Source organism: Nematostella vectensis, chromosome 8, assembly GCF_932526225.1.
Source record: "Nematostella vectensis chromosome 8, jaNemVect1.1, whole genome shotgun sequence".
Taxonomy (NCBI): Eukaryota; Metazoa; Cnidaria; class Anthozoa; order Actiniaria; family Edwardsiidae; genus Nematostella; species Nematostella vectensis.
In genome coordinates this window covers 11,394,492-11,418,780 of record NC_064041.1, presented here as the reverse complement: position 1 = coordinate 11,418,780, position 24,289 = coordinate 11,394,492, and the positions used below count along the sequence as shown (strand labels likewise).

The 24,289-nt window shown below is 40.6% G+C and overlaps 2 protein-coding genes across 2 annotated transcripts; one reads left to right on the top strand and one right to left on the bottom strand.

Annotated features, from left to right (window-relative positions):
* Positions 1-815: 815 nt before the first annotated feature.
* LOC5515352 (WD repeat-containing protein 47) lies at positions 816-10,425 on the top strand. The gene is made up of 8 exons (XM_001635431.3): positions 816-3,002; positions 3,521-3,656; positions 4,914-5,562; positions 6,006-6,080; positions 6,455-6,755; positions 8,776-9,047; positions 9,513-9,755; positions 10,044-10,425. The coding sequence occupies exons 1-8, from the start codon at positions 1,120-1,122 to the stop codon at positions 10,352-10,354; spliced, it is 3,870 nt and encodes a 1,289-aa protein (XP_001635481.3). The 5' UTR covers positions 816-1,119; the 3' UTR covers positions 10,355-10,425.
* A 1,507-nt stretch (positions 10,426-11,932) lies between these two features.
* Positions 11,933-16,848, bottom strand: LOC5515351. Its single transcript, XM_001635393.3, has 2 exons — positions 15,482-16,848; positions 11,933-13,564 (listed from the first exon to the last, which is right to left on the bottom strand). Exons 1-2 carry the CDS (start codon positions 16,488-16,490, stop codon positions 12,729-12,731), a joined length of 1,845 nt encoding a protein of 614 aa, XP_001635443.1. The 5' UTR covers positions 16,491-16,848; the 3' UTR covers positions 11,933-12,728.
* Positions 16,849-24,289: the final 7,441 nt, after the last annotated feature.

The window sequence follows — 24,289 nt, the reverse complement described above, 5'->3', positions numbered from 1 at the left end:
TTTTCTCAACAAGCTGCCTCCTCAGAATGTTTGTCTGTCTCCATACAGACTGTGAATATTTATTGTTTTTGTTTTGTTAGTGGGCATCCAAACCACCTCAGATCTAACAATAACCTGCTCCTAAAAACTTTTTGAGAAGGCTGTACAATGGGACCTTGAGTTTGCTTCCCCTATGTTCCTTTTTTTATTTTGTAGCATGTTGAAAGCAACTAAATAGAAAATAAATAAAGTGTTTGTACTTGAATATTGAAAAGAAACATCTTTTCAGTTAAGAAAAAAATAATTATCCATATTCTACAGCAATACAATGGAATTTTCTTAATTAAATATTGCAGTTTTTAAAGTGGATTAGGTACACTCATTCTCTTGCGTTAATCTGTTACAAAGTCACAAATTGTTGGTGAATGTAACCCATTTTGTCAAAATTTCCATGCATTTAAAATACAAAAATTTGTGATTTCCCAAGTCTTCCACCACATTCTTTGTTTCGTCATCTGCAAGGTTATATTCATAATCGTAGTAGAATATCTGAAAAGTGGCAAAATGATGAATTTTTGACATTTTTTATCCTGAAACGTTTTGCCTTTTTTAGCTTTTATCTTAAGGGTTTATTTTAAATCAAAGAAGCACTAGATAAAGAATGGGTTAGCGCTTTGCTTCTTCAGGTGTTTCGCACTTTTTCTTTGAAATTTCTGCTTGTGTTTTTGCTGGTAATCAAAAAGTGTGTGTTGTTTTTGATTTGGTCACCCTGTCTTCTCGCGGGACTAACGGGATTGCCTGCGGGATCAAATGCGCATGCGTAGAATACGAAATTCAGCGCGGCCAGATTCATTATTTACTAGTTACGATTCTATTGTTATCGACAAAAAGTCGCCAAATTCCACAAACTCTGCGGCCAAATGAGACTCAAATTTACATAATATGGATCTAGAACCAACACTCGAGGAGCTTTGAGTGAAAGGACGCGGTCAAACCAAAGATATCTTAAAATGGGCAAGGTTATTTTATGGGTTTGGTCGCCAGCGGTTGTACGCCTGTTGTCGTTCAAGTTAGAATTTCCCACAACTTAATTTGAAATTCGACTTTTACACCGTCATTTGGCAAGGTTCTTTTACCAATATGACCAAGGCGAAGGTTGCACTTGAAAGTGGCGACATTGTTCGCCTTATTTTGCAATTTTTCAACGCCGAAAAGCTACACAAGTCAATGCGAAATTTAGAGAAAGAAAGTGGTGTGACAAACTGCGACCTCTCTGAGGATGTCCTTTTTCTAAGGCAGCTTATTTTGGATGGCGAGTGGGATGCAATTTTGACTTTTGCTCAACCCCTGGAAGCTGCAGAAGGATTTGACGTGCGAAAATTTCGTTATTTGGTTCTAAGACAAAAATTCATGGAGGTTTTGTACTTTAAATCTGGCATAGAAGGTGTTTCGAAAAGTTACTCGATTGAAGATTTGATCAAGTGCTTGAACCACCTAGAAAAGGACTGTCCTTTTAAAAGCGACTACACAAAACTATGCTGGCTTCTAACGGTACCTGACTTATCAGAGCAGCCGGAATATCAAAACTGGAACCCAGAAACGGCACGAATTCAGTGCTTTGAAGAAGTCCTGGAAATTTTACGAGCAGTTATGCCCGTTGTAAAGAAACGAACCGTGAAACGACCTGTGACTCCTAATGAAGACCGACTGACAAACCTTATTGTGAAAGGCTTGTGTTTTGAAAGTTGTGTAGAATACTGCCAACAGAGAGCACTTAATGGTGACTTTAATGATGATAATAACTTTACAGTAAGTAGTAATATTTTGTGTGGAACATCTCATGAAAGCACTGGAAATTTTATTTCCTGGCTTAAAAGCTTACCTCAGGATAGTTATGTCTCTGATTTTGAACCTATGGACCTAGATGTTAACTTTCATCACCTCACCAAAGCTAAGGCTTTCCGGTTTTCTAATAAGAAGTTGCAAAGTGAAGCTGAGAATTTGTCAAAGAGTATGACATTTAATAGGCCATCCACTGCCGAAGCCATTGTAGAACCTTCAAAAGAAGAGAACCAAGTCATTGATGGTAATCACGTCACCAGGGCTATTGCTGGTATGACCAAAGTCTCTAACTCTTATCATGAGTTTAAATACAATCCAAAGAACTCACACTTTCAACCAATTAAAAAAACATCAAGAGAACATGAAAAACTTCATAAGCCTGAAGGCCCTGTAGACTCCCAACCATTGATTGTGGATATGGCAAGCTCTCAGGGCAACCAGATTCCAAATAGTTCTTCTAAACAGTCAAGAAATGAGGGTACAGAATTGATAAACCCCCCAGAGGGACAGGGAGAGAGTTCTGTTGAAAGACAAAGATATGAGAATCTAACTGAAAACACTCACAGGAATATAGATGATGCAGAAGGTGTTCAAAGGTTTAACAAAGTTCGGGACTCAGTTCAAATTATGAGAAATGAGCAAGAACAGAGTGTTCTGCAACAGCTCCAAGAGCATGAACAGTATAAGCAAGAGCTGCAGCGCGAGCTTATGGGAGAACAGCTATGCCTAAAGGTGACAGACCATCAACACATTACAGTAAACAACCACTTTGACGTCCCTAACACAAGTGACACAGATGGCTTACAAAAGTCACCAAAACAACAACATCTAAGCAAACAGACTGATTCCAATAATGAGATAAAGGAGCTTCCTAAACCTCATATACCTGTTGTCCCAAATCAAGACAATCGATTGTCCCCAGAGGGGCTAGAAACTGGCAAAATGTACACAGATGCTGGTAAAGGCGAGGAGCCTTCATTAGAATTTGACGATGGAAATTTTCCTGTGATGTCAACACCTTTAGGTAAACACAAGCCTGCTCCGCTGGTGCTAAATGAAGAGTCTGCTATTGAGATGGCTGCTAGGCAACCAGTGACACCTGTCAATCAAAAGCATCCTAATGCCATAGCTCCTGGTCATTGGGTTGCACTTGCAGATGGCTCAGGAGTCTTGAATACCAGGTATGTGTCATTGTTACAATGGTAATGCTCCCTTACATGCAAATATTTATATTATTGAGCGTCCTGCTAGGCCTTTACAAAGTTTTTAATTTTATTTCATATTTTTATGGCAAAAAGAGATCTTAAATTTGGGGAATAATAATAACGGTTTATAGTCTTGTTTTTTAAAAGTTCAAGATTAATATATAGTATTGCTTGCAAAATTGTGAGTAAGTTGTTCGATATAGTTAGTTTTCTAATGATGTATGGCACTCACTTTGGTACTAATAAGTGATGCACTTGTCCCCTGTGATCCTCAGGGGGCTTACCTAGTGGGGTAGGATACACAGTAGACCCTCAACAACATTTTCTTGCTTCAAGCCCTCCTGTCACACCTTTAACATAAATCCATGAAACGAAGTGCAAAGCCAGAACAAAAGAGGGAAAAGGCATTAGAGTATTTTGGTGCCAAATAAGTTTAAGTGTATTCCATGGGTTTATAAAATCACTATAATCATCAATTTTTTTATTGTCCAAAGTACACCAAAGTCTACCAAAAACAAACCTACACCAGCACCCCTGGCCTCCCCCGTGCTCCCTAAAGGTGATGGTCAACATGGGACCCCCCTGAGTGCCATGCCTGAGGCGACAGGCTCCAGTGACGAGAATTTGCAGGTAAATAAAAAGGGGAGGATCACCACTAGTGACGAATTCACTAAGCACAGTGCCACCTGTTCTGATCAGAGGTTCCAGAAACAATGACATCATACACCCCTTGGTTCAATTCAAAACATTTTGCATGCAAAGAAGGATTGTGTTTCCCAGCACATCCCTTGCTCATGATACAACAAAAAACTCTCTGTGAAGATGCCAGAGTTGTTTGTGCAAGTAAGCCTAGTTATCATTCCTTGTATTGATATTCTATTGTGTGTTATTTGAACCCTGTGATTTGAGTCATGGCCCTTAGTGAATAAGAGCGTGAGGTGGCTTGTTGCTCAGCTCATGGTCTAGTACTCGTGATGCAGCCGACCACATCATCTTTGTGCAGCTATAGACTACCATATACATACTAACCTCACCACCAAGTATTTTATCTGGTGTATGTTTGCAGTTGTTTCATTATGTTTATTGTATAAATAATAATTTGTTTTGATGTCTAATGCTGGGTGCATCAAAATTCAACTTTTAAAACTCTCTTAGTGAAGACTTTGTGTTTATTTAGGCAATCCTTTTAATTTGAATCCTTTTGATTTTCCATGCTTGCATAAGTGTTGACTGTAAATCACTTTTCTTATGTGAAAATGATAATTCCTCAACAGGTACCTGTATGTTAGCTGTCATGTTTGGACAATCTGTGATTTGTACAATTCTACTGTATTCCTTTTTAAACCAACACTCTTACACTCATTTATTTAGCTTAATTTATTTTATTCTTGACTAGAAATCAACCCTTAAAAGTATTTGTTGATGATTTTAATGAAATAAAGAGGGCAGTTGCTTTCAATAGCATTTGGACATGTGCATTATATGTAATCTTTGACTTAAATGCTTTTATTAGTTTTTAAACTCTACAACAAATTGAACTTTTGCTCCAATAAATTGAAACAACTTACATAATTATCTTACATAATTAGTTTATACTTATTTAGGATGTAGAAAGCTTTTATGTGGGGGAGGGAAGGGGGCCGCATTTTACCCACTGTATATGTGATTTAGAAAGCAGGATAATGTAAAATGGAACATATTTCTTTTCATGATGATGTACATTAATGTCATGTTAAATTTCAGTGCTGAGGGTATTTTATGGTTTAAAAATTATATCCTAGGAGTTTGTTCCAGGAATGCAACTTTGGAGTGCTTAGCTTAAATTCTAGTTATGTTATTGAAGAGCTGGCTATAACACATGAACTTAAGGGGATATTTCTCTTTTAGGGCAAGGATGGACTAGATGCAACACAAGGGAATCAAGATCCCCCTGCGCGCAAGGGACCCAAGATCAATGGTGTCCGTCGCAGTCTAACATCTTCCCAGCCGCACACGATCGGCAAACTCAAGAATGCAACACCTACTGGAGTACCCCAAGACAGACAGGCACCTAGACACTCCAAGCCCTTGAGCACTCCACGTGGAGAGTCCTCCTCTCCCAACACCATCCCAGACCGTGTGAGAAATCAACCAGGCAGTGGAAACAGCAGTCCCAGGAGTGGAGCAAGCAGTCCCCTTGGTCGTGCCTCGAGCCCTAACAGTAAAAAAGGGTCTCGTGTCAATAGTCCAATTGGAGCAAGACGGCGTGCCAATAGTCCAGGTCCAAGTATTAATAGTCCTAGGGGACGTGCGGAAAGCCCTAGTAATGCACACGGACGTGCAAGTAGTCCAAGCGGTACAAGGGGGCCAGTCAGTGGTCCAAGTGGCGCAAGAGGGAGCCCTCACCAACCAAGAGGACGTGCTAGTAGTCCAGGTGGTGCGAGGGGACGTGCTGCTAGTCCAAAATCACGGCTTGTATCCAACCAGAAACAAGTGACCGTCAAGCAGCCTGAACAAAGTGATGCCACTAATGGCACAACATTCCTTGTTGAAAAAGGTCAGATGTGGAAAGGGTGTTTTAGTGTGAAACCACACAATCAGATTCCAGCATAACCCTTTAACAATGCCTTTTAATTAGTTTCCTCAAATTTTCATTAGTTGTTACAAAATTCCTTTTTATCATATGCAACTTAGTAAATATTTCATATGTCCAAAGCTGCACCCCAAAACTATGTATAAAATGATGGACTTTTTTTTGTACACTCCTTTTCGTTGTGAGCTGCTGTATGTTCCTAATGAATTCTGTTGTAATTGTTTTTAAGTGCTTTTTTGCCAGAGAGACCTACTGTATCTTAGTCTGCATGCCCCAGTTTTCTTATAATATATTTAACATGGATGGGTCTCTAGGTCAGACCATTTTCCCCTTCTATAAGGTATTGCCTGCCCCTATAATCGGGGTTTGTCACCATATCTTAAAAGGTCCCTATTTTTTATTCAAAGTACCTTCTAATGGCCTGAAAGCAAGGCCTGCTATAAATGAAGCTGCCCAGGAGCCACAGGAATACCAAGATATGGGTTAGTAAATACTAAGTAATTATACTAAGATATGGGTGAGGGTTAGGAAATACTTCCACAGAAATACCAAGGTAGGGGTTAGTAAATACTAAAGTTATTATACTAAGATATGGGTTAGGGTTAGGTAATACTGAAGCATTACCAAGGTTTGGGTGAGGGTTAGGGAATTCTTATAATTATACAAAGGTATGGGTTAGGGCTAGGCAATACTCGAACATGCTAAGGTAGAGTTAGCTTTAGATAGTACTCAAGCATTACCAAGGTATCTCTATCAGAGTTTGTGAATAAATGCATCTCCCAATTTTCCATATTGTCATACATGGGGTATTTCCAGGTCCAATACTGACTGGTCATTATGCTTTTCTGGTCAACAGGAAAACCAGCAAGCCAGTGCATTGATGTAACATACCAGAAGCAAACGTGCAATGACCCAGCAGCACCACACGTCTCCCATGGCCAGGAAGACTGGTCCAGGTTGAGAAACCACCAGCAGAATTTCCTGCGGACCACCACAGAACCTACCAGATTCAGAACAATTGCTCTGCTTGAAGATTTACAAGCAATACGTGCAGTGGCTTTTCATCCAACTGGGAAGCTATTTGCTATTGGTTCAAACTCTAAGATACTGCGGATATGCGCTTCTCCTGACCTGGAAAATTTTACCAACTCTGATAGGTGGGAAATGCTCTTGAGTTTTTTTTTTTTTAGTTGCTACTTATTGTCTGCATGAACTATGACAACACAAAAGGCTATGTGCATGGAGTTGGTGCCCATTTGCGTAACACCTAGTGAACGTTGCCCTAATTCATTGAGCATTGCCCTGAGCGTTGACCGTTGTGCTAAGGCCCTGAGCGTTGTTGACCTGAGTGTTGCCCTGAGTGTTGCCCTGAGAGTTGACCTGAGCGTTGACCTGAGCGTTGACCTGAGCGTTGAACATTGTGCTAAGGCCCTGAGAGTTATCCTTAGCATTGCCCTGAGAGTTGACCTGAGCGTTGACCTGAGAGTTGACCTGAGCGTTGACCTGAGCCTTGACCTGAGAGTTGACCTGAGTGTTGACCTGAGCGTTGACCTGAGAGTTGACCTGAGCGATGACCTGAGCGATGACCTGAGAGTTGACCTGAGAGTTGACCTGAGAGTTGACCTGAGTGTTGACCTGAGCGTTGACCTGAGTGTTGCCCTGAGAGTTGACCTGAGCGTTGACCTGAGCGTTGACCATTGTGCTAAGGCCCTGAGAGTTATCCTTAGCATTGCCCTGAGAGTTGACCTGAGAGTTTACCTGAGAGTTGACCTGAGCCTTGACCTGAGAGTTGACCTGAGAGTTGACCTGAGTGTTGACCTGAGTGTTGACCTGTGCGTTGACCTGAGCGATGACCTGAGAGTTGCCATGAGAGTTGACATGAGAGTTGACTTGAGCGTTGACTTGAGCGTTGACCTGAGCATTGACCTGAGCGTTGACCTGAGAGTTGACCTGAGAGTTGACCTGAGCGTTGACCTGAGCGTTGACCTGAGCGTTGACTTGAGCGTTGACCTGAGAGTTGACATGAGAGTTGACTTGAGAGTTGACCTGAGAGTTGACCTGAGAGTTTACCTGAGAGTTGACCTGAGCCTTGACCTGAGAGTTGACCTGAGAGTTGACCTGAGTGTTGACCTGAGTGTTGACCTGTGCGTTGACCTGAGCGATGACCTGAGAGTTGACATGAGAGTTGACATGAGAGTTGACCTGAGTGTTGACCTGAGCGTTGACCTGAGCATTGACCTGAGCGTTGACCTGAGAGTTGACCTGAGAGTTGACCTGAGCGTTGACCTGAGCGTTGACTTGAGCGTTGACCTGAGAGTTGACATGAGCGTTGACATGAGCGTTGACATGAGCGTTGACCTGAAAGTTGACCTGAGCGTTGACCTGAGCGTTGACCTGAGAGTTGACTCGAGAGTTGACCTAAGCATTGCCTTGAGCGTTGACCTGAGAATTGACCTGAGAGTTACCTGAGCGTTGACCTGAGTGTGACCTGAGAGTTGACCTAAGCATTGCCTTGAGCGTTGACCTGAGCGTTGACCTGAGCGTTAACTCGAGAGTTGACCTCATCGTTGACCTGCGAGTTAATGTGAGAGTTGACCTGAGTGACCTAAGCGTTGACCTGAGAGTTGACCTAAGCATTGCCCTGAGGGTTTACCTGAGTGTGACCTGAGAGTTGACCTGAGGATTGACCTGAGCGTTGGCCTGAGAGTTGACCTAAAGGTTGACGTGAGAGTTGACCTGAGTGACCTGAGCATTGACCTGAGAGTTGACCTAAGCATTGCCCTGAGAGTTGACCTGAGTGACCTGAGCATTGCCCTGAGCATTGGCCTGAGAGTTGGCCTAAGCATTGCCCTGAGCATTTACTTGAGAGTTGACCTAAACATTGCCTTGAGCGTTGACCTGAGTGTCACCTGAGAGTTGACCTGAGAGTTGACCTGAGAGTTGACCTGAGAGTTGACCTGAGCATTGACCTGAGAGTTGACATGAGCGTTGACCTGAGTGTGACCCAAGCGTTGACCTGAGTGTTGACTGAATGTTTAACTGAGCATTGAAGATGTTGCCAAGTTTTGCTTTGAGCATCCAATGTTTTTTTTTTGGCTGCGCTCTGCCCTTACACTGCCTTTAACGGGCCACTCGTTCGTGGTGTGCCATTGATGTATTTCTATTTTGTTATTCTAGGAATGCCTCTCAAATCTCTCCTCCACCGACAATCCTATTCAAGAGGACCCGGCACCATCGTGGTTCTATCTACTGCATGGCATGGAGCTCCACAGGTGACCTTATAGCTACTGGGTCAAACGACAAAAGCATTAAAGTCCTGCATTTTGATGCCGACAATTGCACTCAAGTAGGCCCAGAGCTGGAGCTAAATATTCACAGTGGTACCATCAGAGATCTCTCCTTTGTGTCCAGGGCAAGTGGATCTGCTGTCCTGGTGTCTGGGGGTGCTGGTAAGTTCATGCCTCTTGTAATCATTACTGAGAAATAAGTCTAGGGTTGTGGTGTTTTTTATGTTTACTGAATAGTTACACTTGACATTTTTATAGCTTGTGTTTCAAGCATTTTCAGATGTAGAAAGTTTGACAGAGTTCAGGAATGTCTTAATTTGGAGGGGCAGGGCAAACTTGCCCTGTTTTTTTTTTTTTTAAAGCAGTCAAGCTTTGCATCAAAGCCCACAGGAATGCTTGCTTTGCTTTAAAGTTTTAATGCTTCACAAAATTTCACTCTGTGTCTGTATATTGCTCTGATCAAAACCACCATTATGCAGTTCAGCTTTTTTATTGACACCAGTGACTCACCCTTTGTAATGAGCCAGGCTGGTTCACTCAACAATTAGGGGATAAGGAATTACTTTGAAAACCTATATAAATTTTTGTACCTCTTTTTGTCATCCAACTGATATATTCTTCTCTCAGGAAATGGCAACATCCAGATCTCTGATTGTACCACCGGTAACACTATCGGACAACTAAAAGGTCACTCCAGTCACATCATGTCCGTCTATGCAGCCAAGGATGACATCATAGCATCCGGCTCAAACGACAACACTGTACGGCTATGGGACTTAAGGTCACAGAGGTGCATTGACGCCATAGCAACAGGGGACAGCTGTGTGTCATCAGTGTGTGTTAATCCATCAGGAACCTTACTTGTTTCTGGTGGGTACTTCATGTACTTTTTTCTTTGGCTTGTTGTAGGGCCAGGGGGACACGTAAAATGCAATCCAGAAGGAAGGGGGAAGCTGATAATATTTGTTTGGAAGAATGGGACTGCAATGTCTAAGTCTAAGGTTGTAAAGATGATGGCTGCATGTTGTATGACTGCAAGGTTTTTCCATCATGCACTAACTCTTTCATTCACTGCTAAGGTCATAAAGATGATGGATGCATGTTGTATGACTGCAAGGGTTTTCCATCATGTCATTAACTCTTTCATTCATTGTTAAGGTCATGAAGATGGCGGCTGCATGTTATACGACATCACAGCAGGAAGAACTCTGCAGTTCTTCAAACCCCACACTGCAGATTGCCGCTCAGTTCGCTTCTCCCCAGATGGTCATCACCTTCTTTCCTGCTCATACGACACAAGCACAATACTGATGGAAATGCAGCATGACCTTGAATGCAATATCCCACCATACTCTGTCGTAGCGCAGCATGACGATAAGATGATACAGTGTCGATGGCATCCATTCCTGATGGCATTTGTGAGTTCAAGTGCAGATAGGACTGCTCGACTTTGGACTCTTGATTGCTAGAGAGACACTACTTGCTGTAAAGAGTTTAAGTACGTTCAAGGGCATCCGTGAAATAGCATACCACACTAAAAGAAAAGTACTTCGACCAATATTAAGATTTCAACCAACAAAATACCTTAATTGTACATAATATTTATGGTAATGTTGAGATCATATTGTTATTTATAAAAGGATTAATTAAGTTTGTCTTGTTCTAGCTGTGAACATTTGAGAGGTTGTTGTACTATGAAGTTGCGATAGATTCTGATTCCTTTAAATGAACAGTACTTAAATTAACAATTAACTTAAACAAAGTTAAATTAAGCCCAAGGCCAAGTATACTGTAAAAGATTCTGTATTGAGCCCCCTGTCTCTTTTAAGCCTCCCCTTGCCTCCCCTATCTAGAGCAAATGTTTTCAAATAAGCCTCCTTTCTATCTCCCTCCTAAGAAAAATGAAAAAATATAAAACACTTTTCCAATAGTGCAAATATAAGTAATTATTGCTTGATTTTTAAGGGACACTAAATGTCATTTTCAATCAACGTATAGCATGTTTTACATACAATGCCAAAAAAAAAAACAGAGAAAATGAGATTTTGTAGTAAGCCACCAGCCCCTCTCACTACCCCCCTCTCTGCGATTAGCCCCACCTCTTTGAGCCAAAATCCTAAGTAATTTATCCTTTCATGCATCCATAAAATAAGCACCTTATGATAGACACAGTCCCTTTCATTGAGATGATAACAGGGACTCAAATAGCCATTATCTATTACCTTGACTCTGCTGTATAAGGGTTATAGCTAATGCATCTATAAAATTACTGCATTTGTGATAAACACAATCCCTTACTTTGAGATAATAACAATAACTTGACAGCTCTAACCCTCTGCTGTGTCATAGCTTGTCATTGAAATTCACAGCTGTAACATTTTTTTTGTAAAAAAAAATATATATTTTAATTGAGAATTATTAATGAAAGAGATTAAAGAGAAGGAGACCTGAAGTAAAAAAAATAATTCACATGAATATGTTATTGGTTTTGGACTTGTAGTATGAGCGGCTGGGATTAAAAATTATGCTCAGTTCTATAAATATTTTGATCTTATTGCCTTTTGTGTAAATGCTGTTTACTGTATTTCATAATCTTATCCTCCTAATATGCTGCATTTCCTTCAATAATCTCCCTCTTCAGTTTGTCATGCACTTAGAAAAGACTATGGAGTCTTTGTTTTAAATCATTTGTGTTAACTCCCTTTAAAATGGTGAATATGAGCCATCAAGTACAGCTAATGGAACAAGTATTTTTGAAACTTGGTTAGAGCTAGGATCAGTATAAGAGAATACCTGCAGGAGACTGTTCCCCTTTGTAGCCATTTTAGTTAAAACACCTAGAAAATTAAAAAACAGCAGCCTTTGATAATACAAATGTTTAAGGATTTGCAAACTGCATGCACTTATTTTTAAATACAGAACTCTTATTTATCACACTCATTATCCCCTCCCTGAATAAACAACTTTTTTGATTTAAAATTTTCATGAGTAAGATCATATTTTATGAATGACCAATTTCTTGTTAGACAGTAAAAATTACCCATCTCTTCATTGAATTTCATTTATTTGTCAACAATCCAGAGGTAAAATAAATATTTTACATCCTCCTACCAAGAGGTTGTTACTTTTTTTGTCTAAAATAACCTTACAGCACTGTTCTGCAATATTGATAAATAAAACTTTTACCTTTTAGTGCTTCTATTTGTTTAATGTTTAATGCCAAACATGTTTTATATACACAAAAATATTTGATATCACCACCAAAATCTTTTCTTTTTTCCCATCCAAGAAATAATTTAACCACAAAACCAATAACTGGCTTTAACAGTGGTGTATAAAAAAAATGCAGATTTTAGATATGAGTCCTTGATTGATGATGACATGACACTTTTAGCAAAATGTGACAACACCCCCAAAAAAGATACCCACAGCAATTTTATTTAAAAAAAATCTATAGCCTGCCAATTACTCTGCATCCATCTACATCTACCCAACTTTGTAGAGCTTTCTGTGTCGCTTGTTTCTAAAGAAAGATCTGTGAAAGGGAGTGATTGAAAAGCAAGTACCACTTGTATCATACATACTAGAGCCCTGACATCTAGAGTAAAGTGATACACCTTACATCAAATTACTTCTAGCAGGTGTGCCTTTCTCTGATCTCTACCAAGCAGAACAGCAAAACATTTGAAACACAATTCAGAGAAGAGACCCTCCAGGGAATAGAATATTTTTTTGAAGGGGGTTAAATATATATATAGCCTGTTTATTATTTTCCCCTTGGGTGTTTCACTGTTACATCTGCCTTGTGTCATAATAATGTCTGTATTTCTGACCACTGCCTGTCTACCAGTCTTTCCGTCCTGTGTATGGCATAACTGTAAGCAAAAGTCTATCTGAGCTTGCCATGATATTATGGACCTCGGCTGTAGTCTTAGTCTTTGTGCTCTGTCCATTGATCTCAAGTACTTCATCACCTGGATTAAGAAGTCCTGCAAGAAACTTTGCAGATGACGAGTCCATTATACGACTGATGAAGATCCCTTTATTAAACTGTTTGTAACCTTTCTGGATAAAGAATCCAAACAAACCATTGTCCGGCTTCTGTAGTTCAATCTCATAAGCCATACCAATGTCCTCTCTCATTGTTACAACTCTCCCAAGACTCTGGCCTCCTGTAGGCCTACTCACAGCTGTAGTATGATCGAACCAGTCCTTGGTGGACTCTGTGATATGCCTTGCAGCATCTACTGACTTTTTCTTCTTGAGCTTTTTACTGAGTTTTTGTTTTTTCCCTGCTGGAAGCTTTGGTTTGTCCAATTCCGGGGTGTCATTAACAATGTAAAGTCCAGACCTTCTTCCAAATCGCTGCAGAATACGCTTCTTCTTTTTCTTTGCATTACTGAAATCCACCTGCTCACTCCTAAAACCTGGGGCTTGATCAAATGTTGAACCCTCATAATCCAAGTTGGGTAGACTCTTTGCTTTTTGTATCCTGTTGGCTTTAATACTTTCAAAGCTTTCATTGTCTAGATTATATGTGCTCAAGAACTGTTGCCTTGCTGACAGATGGTGACGAGCAAGAACTTCACTCTGTGTACTATAGATAGTCTCTGCATCCGAGTTGGTACCTTCATCCTGGCTACCATAGTTAGAGTATTGACTCATACGTTGGTATATCTCTACAAAATAATACAAGTGGTGTTAATAGGTTTTTGACTGATTAAACATTGAAAAAAAAAAAACAGATAGTGTACCGTTTGTAAATTGTGAAAAGATTGTGGTAATCCTGGAGACTAAGAGCAAAAAACTTCTAGTTGATATTGCAAAGGCAAAAATAAATCTAAAAGAGCATCTGCTATGGTTTAAAATAGCTCAAAGACACTATTTTTAGCTCGGAAAATTTGACAAGATAATGTTTCTATACCAGTCTTTAAGGACTTGATCATAAAGATCAATTGCTTTAACAAAATACTAAAAGACAAAAGGCATCATTTGTTATTCTTTTTAAAAGGCATCACTCAATTCACTGCAACAAAATTAAAATGGGAATGGCAAGCCTATTTCTTTGGGGTCTATAAATATAGCATAACCCACAAAAGGTTTGCTTTAAAACCATTGTATTAAGATTTAGTCTCAAACACTTCCTAGTAGGATTGCCTTGAACCAAAATATTTTTTGTCTCTCTGTGTTTTATGATCATTTATTAATAAAACTAAGCTCTGCCCGATCAAAACCGTTTTGTAAAATAATCCAAGATCTGTCCAAAACATATACTGGATCGTTTTATTACTCAGTTATTTGACATAATTTAAATAGTCATATAGCTAAAGATAAATTAGGCAATGAGAAGGCAGTAATGAGAACAGAACCTTACTATCAAGTTGGCCCATGAAAAATGAAATAAATTAGTGTCACTTTCGTATGCACGGCAGTTTATTGCTAGTTTTTCTACGATTTTTACTTAGGTATTTTTTATGTGGTGGTGGTGGGGGGGGGGGGGGGGGGGGGGTTAAGGGCCAACTATTTGTTCAGTGCTTATTATTAGGGCATCGTTTTGACGCCCTTGATTTCAGACGTCTTAGCCGTCAGACGTCAAAGTCGTCTGCACTTTTTCTCGACTTTACGCTACCAGTTAAGGACGTCCTAAGGTCATCTAGACGTCTTAGCCGTCTTTATTATAAAAACGGCTATTTTATCTTATATGAAAAAAAAAACATATTTTGTATTTAAGTTATGTCTTACCAACAGAAAATTATTTTATTATAAAGAATTCGCAACATTATTTTAATTACGAAAAGTATGTATATATAGCGCTATCAGATGGTCCGATAATGGATTTTCAGAAGAAAAAAATGTTGCGCAAAATGAAAAAGCCACATCTATATAGTCTATTTTTGCAATATCATCTGTTATTCTAACACGTAGCACAAGCTTGCAATATTTATTTTCCATTAAAATTTGATTTTGAATAGCTCACCCATTTCCGCATTTTACCTATCTGTCAAAACAAACCCCCTTCATTACAACGATAGAAAAATAAAAGAAACTAGGGTATCAAAAATAATACATAAAAAATTCTAGGTCGGGTGTCTGGCCATTTTATTGTATCCTATGAGAAGTATATATCAGGAAGCTTTTACTTCTCCATCTTTTGACAAATAAAATCGCCTGATACTCAAGCTAGAAAAATTCAACAAAGAGTTGAAAAAATTCCGAGTTCTCAACTATGAAATATCTTTCGTAATGAAAAAAAAATGTTGGTTGAAATCCTCTAGGATTTTCTATGCAACTATGTCAAAGTTATGCTCCCGCTAATTTGATAAAGTCATCTGTTCGGACCACAAAATATTTTTTGGGGAAGTTTCTCCCCATAGTCGTCTAGGCTATCTGTGATGCAGATGTTTTTGATAGCGGCAGAAGAATATTATTGTGTGGGCGTAAAGAAAGAATTCTCTCGACTGACATCATATTTCCTGTAAATTGCCAACGACGGGGAAGCCATTATAGTGTGCCATTTTCTGCGACAAATTACCCGAGATAAATTTTTAAATACGTTTTACATCGTTTTACGCTTGAGTGCGCTAATATATACAAACCTGATTTGTTTTGATTTCCATGGCGAGAGCGGCGATTTGAATGTGTATGCTTGGAATAGGGACCGCTGGAAGCGTGAGGGAGATCTAAACTGCCAGTTTTGATCCCCTGATTCCTATAAGCTGCTGACTTTAAAATCCCTCTTCTATCGACAGCAGACCTCGCGCTTACCCCGCGTACGTCTCTTCCTTCATCATTCGTGTCCAATGTAGATAAACTTTGCGACTTCGATACGGGGAGACGAGAATCAACGGCCAAAGTTACTGGTCGATTTGCTCGTACAACGCGCGCTTGTGGAATAAACGGTCGATCCGTGGAAATACCACTGTCCTTATCGGATTCTAGACTGTCCCCGGGGTACAGGAAAAGGTTAGAGTTTTTTCCTGGCTCGCAGCCATTATTCGGGCTTCGATCTGGGGTGATCCTGGCCGTTGTTGATTCAATCTCATCGAACGCGCTATCGCAACTGCCTTCCAGGTGGCTCGATCTTATCGCTTGTGATAATGGCGGAGGTCTAGTTTTCCTTGTCCGAAGGGAAAACTCCTCGCTCAAATGGGTCCAATTTTGGTTTCGTTGGTGATCGGTTTCTAACTCGACGTGAGATCGAGCAAAGCGCACATTATTAGACGCTGTTTTTAATCCAACGCGATGCATCCCTTGTACACTTGAACTCCTTCCATTAGCACCGAAAAAACTAGAATTCCTTGGAGTGGTTTTCTTGAAGATGTCTGGGTATTTCAGCTCTAGTTCACGGAATCTACTGCGTGCACGTTGTAATATGGCCTCATGGGCCGAGAGGTCTTCTTCGAACATCACGCTTCTTCGATGATAAAAACTGGAATTATTGATCAGCGATAAATCTCCCATGCTTGCAGAGAAACTATTCTTATGTTCAGCTGATAGTTCCATTAGACTCTTAGCCCTGTAAGGCGAGTACAACTTGCATTCTCTTCGGTATGACTCGCCGTTAACACTTGCCTGCAAGCGACTTGATCCAATTTGTTTTTCCATGCTTGATACTAAATCTCGTAAAGTTGGTTCCAATATTTCATCCGCAAGATTTATATTTTCTACCCCAAATTCAAGCTGACATGATGAAGCCTCTTAATGCAGAAAATCCGACAGAAATCTTGTTTGAATTTACGTGATTTTTTGTCCCGCGGCTTTTGACGCGTGTGCGATTGATTCGACTAGATCTGTGCTCTTGTTGCATTCGAAGAAATTTTATTTGACGAAAAGAACGCATGACGTCATGGTTGGCTTGCTGAAGAGCGATATATTGACGCACAACCAATCAAAGCACAGCAACACTCAAAGGGTTTCCTGTTAAAGTTACAAAAATAGCTCAAGATTTATATGATTTAAAAAGTATTATATTTGCTCTGTAAGTGTTCTGAAAATAGAAGCAATACTTGAAACAGCCCCGAAAGTGTTGTTTTCTTCGCTTAGCTTGAACAGAGCGCTTATTTGCATTTTCCCTCTAGCCTCTAGACTAGATTTTGAGTCGTGATCTACCAAAAAAAACGTAGTTCTCAGGCAACCGTTCTTCTATTAAAAAAAAATTTGTTTTGCGTAACATTTTATTTCATATTGCTTATTCTTTTTTATAATTTCTTATGATGGTGTTGCTTTGCTAAGGTTTTTTTTTCTATTGAATATTACTACGTTGTTTAATGGCTTATCTAATTCTGTACTTGTTATGTTTTTCCGATGAATGCCTTGTTCACCAATATTTTTCCACAATTCTTTGTGTTGCCTACTATTATTATTTTCCGATGAATGCCATGATCAACAATATCTTTTATTTCGCAATTGTTTGAGTTGCCTTCGAAAAACAATTCAATTTTTCATTGATTTCCCTAAAATTCTGTCACCTTTTCCAATTAGAACAGCTGTATTTTCCTTTTCTGTTTTTCAAGCTCGATATCTCCAGCTAATAGTTCTTAATATGATCATCCCTTATTGAAGATTCGTTATTTTTTTTTCGTCTCCGTTTAAAATACCAGCAAATGCTTTTAATCTAATATTAGAATCAGCTTCTGGAGTTTATTTTTGTTTAGTTTTGCTTATACTTGTGAATCCATCATTTAATAATTTAATATGCCTTCTTCCGCCGGGTTTTTTTTGCGACAAATTGGCGTGTCACACCTACGCAAAAACAAGCCTTCTTCTTCGCGCGCATGGAGGTGGGGAAAAATACAATAAAATAATTTTCAAAGGACTGATATAGCCTGTATACAATCCGCTTCTATAAATATCACTGCTGAAGTTATTTATAAATTCATTGAACTATTTTTTTGTTCTGCTTATTAGAGAGCATGAAAGCTTTTTTAAGTAAATATGAAACTCTATGGACTTTGCCCTTTTGTAGGGTAATATACATACTGGCTCCTTAACGCCCCCATTTTCAAGTTAACATTACATAGTCCTCGATAGTCTATCCTGAAATCTCTCAAGAAGGAGGCAATTACAATAATTCAAACGTCATTTTTTTTCTCTGTATTTAACGTCTTTCAATGGCGGATTAATAACTTCTTATGCATTTTCTTTTTATTCACTTCACACATTCCTATTATTTTATCACCTATTAGTGTTCTTGTCAGGTTCTTAGGACTGCTTGCGAGCAATTGGTTTTCTTGGTGATTGACCTATGTTGTCAGTTTCTTCCATACAGCAAAGTTATCCAAGGATATCATAAGTAGCTATTTCGCTGATAGATGCTCGCAAGTATGCCCATTAACAGCGTATTACGAAAATAAATATTTCAATAGAATATATTTTTAATTAAGTTAAGACTCCTTTAAAAAGCTTTGATTGCCACTCGCTTTTTTCGTCGCCCGAATTTACAATAAACTCATAGAAATCAGATGCGGCTTCATATCGTTTTCTCTAAAAAAAATCTTAAAGGTTTTTGTTTCGAATAAGATCACCTCGATTCAGCGAAAGGTTGGAGTAAGTTTGACTCATGCCGATTTGTCGGTCCGATTTGGTGTCTATTCGCTGACCTCGGTGTCGGGCCCGAATTTTCTCTTCACACCGAAGCAGTGTTCCGACAAATCGCAGCTTGCATAGCCGACAATCGGCCCGACAAATCGCAGCTTGCATAACCGACAATCGGCCCGACAATCGTTGCGGGTATCCGCTTTTACCGAGGGTTCGACCGATAGCAATACATATATTGGCGGTGAAACCTCTCAATTAAAGATACGACCGTACTCTGCTTTGTGGAATTAGTTGGTTGGCAATTATCGAAGTTGCGGTTTCTTCGCAACATTACATCACCGCGAAGATTCGGCTATGATGTCTTTGATCGAGAGTCGGCGCCTTCTACGCCCCATGCTGTGATCTTGAACCTAATTAAACCGAAACAGCGGAAAACTAAGCAAAACCACAATTATGGGAACTCTCGGAACCGGGAATCGATGCCGGAATCCAGAAATGAGAGGCTCAAGCAATTAAGAGCGAAAGTTCTACAATCTTCGCCACGAGGGGCCATACCTCGTGTGAGAACCAGGCCACAAAATTTTAAGGGGTAGCAATGGGTAAAAATTGCCGAGGCGCGGAGACCCACGTTTTAGAAACCGTGCCCGAAACTTGTCAAGTTTTGGAATACGGGCCCGAGCTTTTCCGGTCTCGAACAACCGAGCCCGAGCTTTTTTCCGAGCTTGTTTTTCAGATAGTTTGCTCGAGGTATGTAATAAACATCAGTTGAAAATTAAGTTGAAAAAAAGAGTTGCAATGCAATCTTGCTACAATAGCTTAAGTTTATGTTGTGCGGAAAAGGCTCAACACTTTAGACTCGGAGAAGGGGAAACCCGTAGCATGGTAACAACATAAAACATATCCAAGAACCCTGAAATTTTGAAAAAAAAAAGAAAAACGAGACTTCGAGAATTGCGTAAAAAACGCCGAGGTTCCGAGACTTTAGAAAATTTAGAGGTACCCATCGCTACCCCTAACCTTTGTATTCAACTCTATTTTCATAATGATTCATTCTACCAAACAAAGAAGCTTCGTGGCGAACATGTGATCTGGAAAAACGAGCGTAGATGAACATGTGATCTGGAAAAACGAGCGTAGATGAACATGTGATCTGGAAAAACGAGCGTGGATAAACATGTGATCTGGAAGAACGAGTTGTGAGACGAACATGTGACTTGGAAGAACGAGTTGTGTAGACTAACATGTGATCTGGAAGGACGAGTTGTGTAGACGAACATGTGATTTGGAAGAACGAGTTGTGTAGACGAACATGTGATCTTGAAGAACGAGTCGTGTAGACGAACATGTGATCTGGAAGAACGAGTTTTGTAGACGAACATGTGATCTTGAAGAACGAGTCGTGTAGACGAACATGTGATCTTGAAGAACGAGTCGTGTAGACGAACATGTGATCTTGAAGAACGAGTTGTGTAGACGAACATGTGATCTGGAAGAACGAGTTGTGTAGACGAACATGTGATCTTGAAGAACGAGTCGTGTAGACGAACATGTGATCCGGAAGAACGAGTTGTGTAGACGAACATGTGATCTTGAAGAACGAGTCGTGTAGACGAACATGTGATCTGGAAGAACGAGTTGTGTAGACTAACATGTGATCTTGAAGAACGAGTCGTGTAGACGAACATGTGATCTTGTAGAACGAGTTGTGTAGACGAACATGTGATCTTGAAGAACGAGTCGTGTAGACGAACATGTGATCTTGAAGAACGAGTTGTGTAGACGAACATGTGATCTGAAAGAACGAGTTGTGTAGACGAACATGTGATCTTGAAGAACGAGTCGTGTAGACGAACATGTGATCTGGAAGAACGAGTCGTGTAGACTAACATGTGATCTGGAAGAACGAGTTGTGTAGACTAACATGTGATCTTGAAGAACGAGTTGTGTAGACGAACATGTGATCTGGAAGAACGAGTTGTGTAGACGAACATGTGATCTGGAAGAACGAGTTGTGTAGACGAACATTTGACAGGCCCATAGCCAGGGGGGGTTCGGAAGAACCTCCCCACTCGACTGGAAGGTCCGCTGTAATAAAGGAAAATTGAGTACCGCTGCTTGCTAGAGCGAGCTTCCTAAGCGAAAATGGTATGCTAAATGTAAACGAACCCCCCGCTCAAAATCCTGGCTACGGGCCTGTGTGATCTGGAAGAACGAGTTGTGTAGACGAACATGTGATCTGCAAGAACGAGTTCTGGAGTTGTGTAGACGAACATGTGATCTGCAAGAACGAGTTCTGGAGTTGTGTAGACGAATATGTTATCTGGCAGAACGAGTTGTGCAGACGAACATGTGATCTAGAAGAGCGAGTGGCTGACAGAATCGAACGATAGACTTAAAAACAGTCAAAATTAGGTACGCAGACTGTGTTCTTGGCGGAGTGCGCGCGCACCTTGATTCCTTAGGTACCGCTGGATCCAGGCTGCTACAGCGTTGTGAAGACCACGTGGCGCTTAAAAGCGTGTCGCCGACTATTGGTACATACGTGGTCAGCCCGACCATCGTCACGTGCTGTGCGAAGGGCAAACAATCAAAACACACACAGGAAGCTCTCCCACATGTGGGGGCTTGGTTTACGTTTACATAGCTGGCAGGAGACATTTTATCAGGCTTATTAGAAATAATTTGGTATTGTCTGGGTAAGACTCATACTAAACTGACGCAAGCTGTGCTGGGCGCGCGCCGCATGGCGGGAAGGATGGAAGGTGTTGACGATACAGAACGAACCTAACTGTTTCTATTTTTATTTAACATCGATAGTCACATAATATGCTAAAATCTTGAAATAACAATCGCAAACCCAAAGTTTAAAACTATATTAACAAATTTCAATCGAAAATATCGCACCGGCTTCCCAAAATCAGTCGATGGAAATGGATTCTTATTCACACTTGGTACTTTGCTAGGATGACAAAATGGCGGCTGGCAGAGGCTGTTAATGTTCTACTACTGATACTTGATAGCATATTTATACATTTTATAAAGTCTAAGCATATTTATACAAGTGAGCCAAACGCTGGCGAATCTAGATATTTTGTTATTTCTTTTTAATAAATTGGGAACCATTTGGGGGCGTTTTGAGAAATATAGATGCACACTAAGCATTCAAGCAGACGTCGTGAGTAGGGTTGATCTTATGTGTATTCAAATTTTATTTAATTGACATTTTCGTTCCATTGACTAGGAGTGGGTATTCGTACCAAGGAACCTGAATGATAAGGTGACAATATGGCGAGTGGAGTGGGTGGGGTGGGTTGAGGGTGGAATTTGACGATGGCAGGGGAGGATCCAAGGATTCCCCGAAGGGGTTAAGGAGGGGGATGGGGTGGGGGATATATCAAACATATACTTGGAGGTAGTGAATTTAACTCCTATACAAATATTCTTCTAAATTCGGCCAAACGGCGTCAGCCGAGACTGAGTGGGTAGATTGGTAGCATAGGCGCATGCGCCGAGTGACGAGCGCATGTTAGATGTGTGCATGAGCACGTGTCAGATCAATCCCTTTTTACTGCCGAAAGGGGAATTTCATAGAGTTCTTTGAAATGCTTTAAGTGTACGACACACTGGCCGATTTTTGTACGCCATATCTGTCTTGCTGCCGAGGCGGCGAATTTGCCGATATCTAAACGTCTTCTTCGTGCGATACTGGCGATCGCCGACGAATGAAGAGCAGGGGCGGGTCTAGATTTTTGCCAAGGGGGGAGGGGGTGGTGTTGACCCACAATATTTCGTCATTATTTTCGTGACGAGTTTGGAATGAACAGACACTAATAAAAACAAAAAAAAGGCATCCTAAGTTGGGAAGGGGGGGTAAACCCCTACCCCCCTTACCCGTAAATCCGCTACTCAAGAGGGTGCAAAATCGCTTAGTATGTAGTAAGCTTTACGTGGGTGTGATCTCTAGTATAGTGTTTATATCATCAGGAAGTAGGACAAGATCTACTCTCTTTTGCAGCTGTCAGAAGCTCCAATCCACCCCCTCCCCACGTGTCGTACGGATACTAATCAAATGCGGGCTATGGATGTTTTCGTCTCTTAGAAGCAGGTGACGGAGGATCCATTTGTGCTAATTGTCCGCCCTTCCCACGCTATGAGTGGGTGATTTTTTTTAAATTAAATCTCTCTTTTTTGCGAAAAATGGAATGAAATTGTATATTGCTAAAAAAAACTTATTGTCAACAAGACAGGAAGCTTCAACGAGCGTTTCTAAACGCTAAGAGTACGGTTCCTCTGTAAAGCTACCACGTCCCAAAATCTTAGTCCCGCAAGCGCTCTGTTTCGCTCCATGACAGGTAATCCGGAATCCATGAAAAAAAGAGAGTTGGAATCCGGAAACCATGCTACTGGAATCCGGAATCCACACACTAGGATCCGGAATCCAGAACCCTATTGGAGAACCTGTCATGGGGCGATCTCTTTTCTTGTACATCTTTTTAAGCGACCACCTAAATTTAAGTTCCAAATATATATTCAACAAATGGCAGTGGCGGATCCAGGGGGGCGGTCCCCCCAAAAAACCTTGGACAGGAATTTTAAAAGAAATGTATGGGAGCTAAAGCTAACTTCCCGCCATATGTTTTTTGGCGTCACAACTCTTCGGGAAATGTTGGTTCCGTCTGTTACGCCGCGAAATGCAATAACTTTCAACGCAAAATGTAATCTTAACGCGAAATGAAATAACTTTCAACGCGAAATGTTATAACTTTTCAACGCAAAATGTAATAAATTATTTAACACGAAATGTATCATCCGTCCCTGAGTGGCCAAACAAGGCGATCACTTTGCCTAACACTCAGACCTCTTTGGCTTTTTTTTTTTACTATCGGGTGCATAATTTGGGGTAATAATATAAGTATCCCTAGTTCAGCCGCTCGGGTAACACCTCGGGTACCATTGTAGTTCCATTTTATGTGATCAGTGATCTGCAACTAATAATCCTCGCCTTCGCTTCTCAAGTAAGCATCTTTATTGTGTTTCAGAATCCTGGCTCTCTGTACCACAAATCACTTGTCATTATAATGAACACTTTCTAAAACCTAACCACTCCGCTTCTGACATAGAGCTCATACCTATTGAAAAAATAAGAAATAACCGCGACTCCATCCGCAAAGCAAGAGAAGCCACACTGATAGCTCGCGCTGGCACTCTTGAACCCGGTGGCCTCAACCGGCGTGAAGAAACCGTTTAGCTATTAGTAATCCACACCACCCTATTTACCATCTTCCATAAGTCACTCCTAACTCAATTACTATTTTTACCTTTTGTTAGTTAATCATCAATAAACTTTGTACATATACTAGCTATAACATGCCATTGTAACTCATTTATAACCTGAAGAAGGCAGGTATTGGCCTGCCGAAATATCGTTCTAAAAAACATAAATCTGCGTTGTAATCAACTGTCGACGCAGACCACAAGGTCCGAAACACACCAGCAGATAGAGGCTGTCCGGTGGTTTCTTCCTACGTCATTATAATGACACTAGCAAGACGCGTACACAGGGGGGTGCGCACGGGAGAAGCACCTTGGTGTCCAAAAGTGGGTCATTTCTTATTTAGGAGTCTTCAAATACCATGTATTTTCTATATGATTGCTATCACTGCCCCCCCCCCCCCCCCCCCCCTCAGCCAATCCTGGGTACTTTAGAAGCACACTAGCATACACACATTGGCACCAGTCGGGCCAAGACGGGACGCTAGCACAGTCTATTACCCGTGCAGTTCGGCAACCATGGACAGCTGTTTCGTCCTTATTAGGACTCGTCAGCATGGCATAGCCGGTTTGCCTCAGTTAAACTTCATCGGCAA

Excerpts from the sequence above, each read along its gene's own strand:
- LOC5515351 (XM_001635393.3), bottom strand. The coding sequence starts at position 16,490 with ATGGAAAAACAAATTGGATCAAGTCGCTTGCAGGCAAGTGTTAACGGC. Across the intron at positions 13,565-15,481 it reads TGGAAATCAAAACAAATCAG|AGATATACCAACGTATGAGT; the intron begins GTTTGTATATAT and ends ATTATTTTGTAG.
- LOC5515352 (XM_001635431.3), top strand. The coding sequence starts at position 1,120 with ATGACCAAGGCGAAGGTTGCACTTGAAAGTGGCGACATTGTTCGCCTT. Across the intron at positions 3,003-3,520 it reads TCAGGAGTCTTGAATACCAG|TACACCAAAGTCTACCAAAA; the intron begins GTATGTGTCATT and ends TATTGTCCAAAG. Across the intron at positions 9,756-10,043 it reads AGGAACCTTACTTGTTTCTG|GTCATGAAGATGGCGGCTGC; the intron begins GTGGGTACTTCA and ends TTCATTGTTAAG.